The sequence below is a fragment of the Helobdella robusta genome, assembly GCF_000326865.2.
Source record: "Helobdella robusta unplaced genomic scaffold HELROscaffold_39, whole genome shotgun sequence".
Lineage (NCBI taxonomy): Eukaryota > Metazoa > Annelida > Clitellata > Rhynchobdellida > Glossiphoniidae > Helobdella > Helobdella robusta.
In genome coordinates this window covers 1,272,631-1,279,697 of record NW_008704865.1, presented here as the reverse complement: position 1 = coordinate 1,279,697, position 7,067 = coordinate 1,272,631, and the positions used below count along the sequence as shown (strand labels likewise).

Sequence of the window (7,067 nt, the reverse complement as noted above, 5' to 3'; positions counted from 1 at the left end):
CTCATGTATTTATATCATATTGTGATCATTTCATTATACTCTTCTGTTCTAGCTTCTCTTACGTTTTATTTTTTATACTTTTATTTGTTTTTTTTTTGTTTGTGTGTTTGTCTCTGTGTTTGTTTGTTTGTTTGTCTCTGTGTTTGTTAGTTTATGTGTTTTTTGTAACGATTTTATATAGGTTTAATGTACTACTGTAAATATTAATGTAATTTTCCTTAATATAAGTGATAATTATGGTGATTAAATGATATATTATAGAAGATATATATATATATATATATATATATATATATATATATAGGCTACTAATTTAAACTATCTACTGATATATATATATATATATATATATATATATATATATATATATATATATATATATATGTATAGGCTACTTATTTAAACTATCTACTGATAATAAATGACTAAGTAGATAATGTTTTATGGAATTAATTAAAAAAGTGGACCTCGTTATTTATCCGTGTATCTTGTGTATCATCATTATTATCACTTTTATGAATGATGATGCTTTTTATATCATCTGACATTAAATGTGATACATTCGTGTTTTTTGTATATGTATATATATATATATATACGTTTGTGCGTGTGCGCGCGTGTGTGTACACAGTGTGTTGAGTTTCATTTCATTAATTCATACCTGTTGTGGTTCTCGTAAGATACTCATTAAAACTACCAGTTGTTCTGCACGCGTTTACTTTAATAGATTTTTTTCTTCGTGTTTTTACTTTTTTTTTAAGGTTCTGTCTTTCTCTCTCTCTTTCTCTCTCTCTCTTTCTCTCTCTCTCTCTCTCTCTCTCTCTCTCTCTCTCTCTCTCTCTCTCTCTCTCTCTCTCTCTCTCTCTCTCTCTCTCTCTTGTTCATTAGAGATGGTGTTCATAGTCTTCTTCTTAGGTAAAATTTTGAATGTTATGTATGTATAATATATATATACATATATATAATATATATATATATATATGTTTATATATTTGTATTTGTATATTTGTATATTTATTTAATTATTATTATTTAGTTTTAAATTCTGTTACTCATTGTGTGCTGTATTTTAAGATGACCGCAATAACAACATATACCTTTCTAAGACAAAGACACATAGAAAGGACACCAAAATCAAGACACATACAAAACAAAGACGCATACAAAACAAAAACACATACAAAACAAAGACACATACAAAACAAAGTCATATACAAAACAGAGACACATACAAAACAAAGTCACATACAAAAGAGAAACACGTTATAGGAAATTGAAATGATTTAATATTGCACTGAGAAAAAATGACGTCAGATGATAGGATAGTTGGTTTTTGTAGCATTTAAAGAAGAATATCATAATAATAATAATAATTCATTGAGATTTTCCTTTTTTTCATTTATAACATTTGAAATAAAAAATTTTCATATACATCAAATAGGTTTTATCGTTTTCCAAAACAATTATATTCAATTATTTTTCATTCGTGCTCTTTAATACACATGAAATATTATTATTGTTGTTATCATTTATTATTGTTATTTTATGGTTTTGTGTTATGCAGTGTTGAAGTAGACGCTCTGCATGGAGTACAACCTGTCAATTGGGTTTGTGGCTTTGTTTTCGTTGTTGTAACCGAATGGCTTTGTCGGCCCATGTCCAAATATGTTACTGTTGTTGTTGTTGGTGGTGGTGTTGGTGTTGTTGTTGTTGTTGGTGGTGGTGTGGTTGGAAAATATGCTGTTGTGTTCGAAGGGGCTGCTTTTGTGTTGCAGCTGCGTGTCGTTGTTGTGGTCCTTGTGGTCGGACGCATAGAAGTTGTTGAATGGACTGAATATGTCGATGGTTCTGTTGTTGTTTATGCCGCTGAAGCGATCGTCGTTCAAGAGTAGGTCGCTTGGAAGTAGGATGTCGAACGTTGACGCTGCTGTTGCTGCTGCTGATGAGGATGACGATGTTGTCGCCTGTGTGGTCTGTGTCTTTTTGTCTGTGTCTGGATTGAAAGTTGTTTAATGTTGAATCAAAAAGTATAACGATTTATATCGAGGCGATTGATGAGCCTGCGTTTGCTAGATTGCTTACATCGGTATAGGCCAAAAACGTTTAAAACATTTACAACACATTCAACACTCACGTGCAATCATCTCATCCAAAACATTATCACGTCACATCAATTTATCGCATCATATTCGCTAACATCATTTAGTTTATGTGTCTTACTTTTAAAACACATTGCAAATACATCAGAGACATTGATGTTAGGCGACATCTATAACATATTAAATAACATTGAATAACATTCAGTACAGGCCTTATAAACACTGACATTGTTTTGCAATCAAATGCTTATTACTGTAATCTCAATTTGACTATCATGCATTACTTTTCAATAGTTAGGATTACTGAGATTCTCTAGGTTTTTTAAAAGTTTACCGAGTTTTTCCAATTACTAAATTACAAACACCAGTTAATATGATCTTACTCACTTAGAATCGAGTTTGAGAATGAGTTGTTGGTTTTACTGTCTTCGTTGTGTTTCGAGTCACTGGACAATGGTCCTATCATTTGCAGAGATAATAATTTATCTTATTTTTTTTTGTTTTTAAATACATTTTTTGATTTTATTATTAGTTATTAAAGTAATTAATCATCATTTTAATTTTATAAATTAGTTATTTTATTATCTTCCGTCGTCTGACCTTCCCCTTCGGAGCTGGAGTCACTGAACGGTGTTGTTGAACCTAGCGAGTGAATGTAGAAATGGAATTAATTTTTTTGATGATACATGTATTAAATATATGGATTAATCATTTTTTAATCATGCAAATCTTTTTAATTTATTAATTTATTCAACCGATTATTTTTACTTTTTTATGCATTCAGCCATCCATTCATCCATCCATCCATCCATCTGCTAACCTCCGGTTTCTTCCTCTTTTTTCTTTTTATTGTTGTTATTGTTGTTGTTGTTATTATTATTGTTGTTGTTATTGTTATTGAGTTTGTTTTGGTTTCCCTTTTTTTCATTTTTATCGTTCGATCCATCCTCTGTCTGACGGCGTGCAAGTTTCTTCATCTGGTATGATGAATGGATGGATGGATGGATGGATTGTTGGATAAATGGATGAATGGGTGAATAAATGGATGAATAAATGGATAGATGAATGAATGGATGGATGGATGGATTGATTATTGTGTCTTTTATTGGATAGAATGATGAATAGATGGACGAATGTAGGAAATGAAATGATGAACTGAAAAAATTTGTGCAGAAAAAATTTTATTGGTTGGATGAATGTATGGATGAATTAATAATTGGATAAATAAATTTACAGAATAAAGAGAGATGAATGAAATGATTGGTGGAAAATCATCATAGATGAATTGTTGAATGAATGACTGAATTAATGAATGAATGAGTGAATGATCCTAAGAGAAATTTAATGAAAGAACGAATTAATTAACATAATTTACTAAAGACAAAAATTAAATTCCCAGTAAAATAAACTCTAGATAGTGTATGCTTGCGTATGTAACCCTACGTGTACATATACGTGCATTCACTGATTGAATAAAAACTGATCTGCCAACATGCCATTGGTCATTATCGTAAATTAATGGAGAGTTTATTTGCATATATCCTGCTCCTATGCCAGTTTATTTCTTTTTACTCGTCATTTATCTTTCTCTCTCTCTTTCTTTATCTCTCTCTCTTTCTCTCTCTCTCTCTCTCTCTCTCGATATAAAAATTAGATAAATACATTTAAAATTCAAAATTGTAACGTAAACTCTATTTAGTTTTCAATTAATTTTGTATTATTTCTTCGATATTTTTCAAAAAATCTCTTCGGCATAATGCATCTAAAAAGCTGTTTTATGAATGCAGGAACCTAGGTTATGTAACAAAGAAAAAATACACAAGGAGAATGTGAGGGAGGAGAGGGGAAAGAATGAAGAAATCTTTGAAAACGATCTGACGTCACAAACCTTGGCTCTCTGATTTTGAAACCAGACTTGCACCACCCTCACGCTCAGGCCTGTTTCCGTTGCCAATGTTTCTCTGACCTATAAAAAAAGGTTAAAGGCTGTTTTTTTCCTCATTGCAATGACTTCGATGTATAAACACGCGCGCACACACGCACACATGGCGTACGTAAACAAGCATAAAACTAACGCATCGTACATTTTTGCTCACGGCAGGCAAGAGATTTTTTGAATATAAACCCGATTATGACGTCATCGTCGTCATCCTCATCGTCATCATCGGAAAACGTGTCACCGTCATAATTAACATCATCATCGTCATCACTTTCACCATACATTGTCATCGTTATTTGTAGAAACATCATCCACATCATAATATTAACATATTAATAATAATAATAATCATTATTATTATTATTATTATTATCGCTTTCGCCATCATCGCAATCAGCAGCAGCAGCAACATCTTCACCCTCACTTCACCTTTCGACATGGTTTGGGGTTGACTTCGAATGAGGCTTTGAACTTTCTACGCTGAGAGGTCGTTAGGATGGTCCTTGGTCTCTTCGGGCCTTTGTTCTGGTCGTTGTCGCCATCTTCCAAGCTACAACTGTCGTCATCGGCTGTTTGTTGGAGATTGTAGGGTTTTGATTGGCTGTTGAAGATTGTAGGAGATTAAAATCATGTAAGGATTGTGATAATTGGTTGAATATCGTGGAGGATCTGTGATTGGTGACCGAAAATTTTGTAAGAATTGTGACTGGTTGATGAAAATTTTAAAAAAGTGACTGATAAAATAAAAAAATGAGTAACGATGACGAGAAATAAGATTAAATTGAAACGACTTGAGAACTGAGATTAGAAAATAAGAATTGAATGATGCAGAATAGAACATTTCACCAACACATTGCAAACCAGTCACAGTATCCAAGATGTTGCTGGTGCTGGAGATGATGGGGAAGATGAAGAGAAGCACTTCCGTTTAAAAGTGGATTGTAATACTTATTGGTGTATTTATTACTGTTGTACTGATTGCTAATTTGTTGTTGTTGTTGCTGCTGCTGCTGCAGTAGTATTAAATCGGAATGTGCCTGGCAGTAGATGTTGTTGTCCAGTACAGTGTAGTGGTCCCCTCTGTGAAGAAGCTGACCGCAGATGCAACACAGGAAACAGTGAACGTGGAAGATGACGTCATGAGCCGTCCGCATGACCAGATCGTCTGGACCAATCAGGTCGAGGCAGCCTCTGCATCGTACACCGAACATCCTGCAAGGTGTGGAATTGTGTTGTGCTGTGTTGTGTTGTGGTGTGTTGTGGCGTGGTGTGTTGTATTGGGGTATTTAGCGCTGCATCAAATTGTGGTGCGCTAAACTGGCTGGTGATAAAGAAAGAAAATATAAAGTGTACATCGTTTTTGTGTGGTTTTGATCGTTTGAATGTTTGTGTTTGAATGTGTGCTTTATGTCTGTTTGTGTGCATTTGTTCATTTGTTTATTAATTCGGCTGTTTTGTATGCGTTCATGTGTGTGTCCGTACAGCGTGTGGATATGTGTATGTAAATATGTTTGTGTATGTACATGTGTGTGTGTATGTACATGTGTGTGTGTATGTACATATGTGTGTGTATGTGCATGTGTGTGTATGTACGTGTGTGTGTGTATAGATGTTTGCTTGCTTGCATGTCTGTCTACATTGTTAAAATGTGCGCGTGTGTTTAACTCCCGTTTCAACCTCCTGAGATTTCACACTTCTTCTTATCTGCTTTATTATGATGACGTTGATACAATTTCCAACTAACTACGGTGTCTGCACACACACACACACACACATAAACACACACACTCACCACATACACACACACTCACCACACACACACACACACAAACAAAGAAACGCACACATACACACACACATGTATTCATACATACAATCGTATAAATTTGTTTATTTAGTAGATATTGATAAAAAAAATGCTGCCAGATAAAATGGGTTTGTTGCTTTTATTATGGGAAGCATTATTATTGTCATAATAGTAGTATCACGTTCGTCGTCCAAACATTTTTTTTACAACATATAAAATAGTTGGTTCATTTGAAATTAATTCTTTTACTGTCGTTCATTCATTCATTCATTCATTCATTCATTTGTTCATCAATTCTTACATTTATTCATTCGTTCGTTCGTTCGTTCATTCATTCATTCATTCATTTGTTCATCAATTCTTACATTTATTCATTCGTTCGTTCGTTCATTCATTCATTCATTCATTCATTCATTCATTCATTCATTCATTCATTCATCCATTTGATCGTCCTTCGATCCATCCATCCATCAATCAACATTCCAACCAATCAACCTTAATATTGCTTTCTTATCTCTCTCATTATATCTGCCAATGAAAACAATGATGATGATGGTGGAGATGATGATGATGGTGGTGATGATGATAGTGGTGACGGTTTTGATAATGATGATAAATAAATTTTGGTGTGTCTAATTATTATCCAATAAATTACCTTTTTCATCTTTAACCACTACGATGATGATGACGACGACGACAATTATGATGATGATGACGAAGACGAGGGTGATGATGACGATGATGACAAAGACAATTATTATGATGATAACGACGATGATGACGATGATGAAACAGGAAATTTGCCCTCAAAAATATGGTAATGACGTTTATGAGATGATGATGGGGATGATGTCAATGGGGCAGTAAAACAACAACAACAACACCACCACCAACAACAACACCACCACCACCAACAACAACAACAACAATAATAATAATAATAATATGAACATTTATGTTGCGCAGTTCTTATTGTTTTTGCTTAGAAGGCTTCTCGCTTTGAAACCTCGTGTTTCTATCTAACATATCTTTGAATTCAGACATTGCTTCATTTCACCAGACGCTCAAAAACACGCAAACACACACACTCACATGCACAAATACACACACACACATGTACCAATATGTACCTAAACAAACATTCAAATACGCACACAAAAACATATACGCGAACACATGCAAACTCAGAAAACAATTAGAAGCAAAAAATGTGTGATGTGTG

General features: G+C 33.6%; 1 protein-coding gene across 1 annotated transcript in view; it reads right to left on the bottom strand.

The window, feature by feature from the left end:
* Nucleotides 1–1,266: 1,266 nt before the first annotated feature.
* The window catches only part of HELRODRAFT_113693 (hypothetical protein), a gene marked incomplete at its 5' end in the record, with an annotated part of 10,092 nt that continues 4,291 nt past the window's right edge, over nt 1,267–7,067 (bottom strand). Inside the window, 5 exons of the mRNA XM_009024119.1 lie at nt 1,267–2,741; nt 2,920–3,076; nt 3,988–4,065; nt 4,468–4,607; nt 5,006–5,250. Of these exons, the coding sequence (XP_009022367.1) occupies nt 2,662–2,741; nt 2,920–3,076; nt 3,988–4,065; nt 4,468–4,607; nt 5,006–5,250 (700 nt within the window). The 3' untranslated portion in view covers nt 1,267–2,661. The remainder of the gene's footprint in view (nt 2,742–2,919; nt 3,077–3,987; nt 4,066–4,467; nt 4,608–5,005; nt 5,251–7,067) is intronic.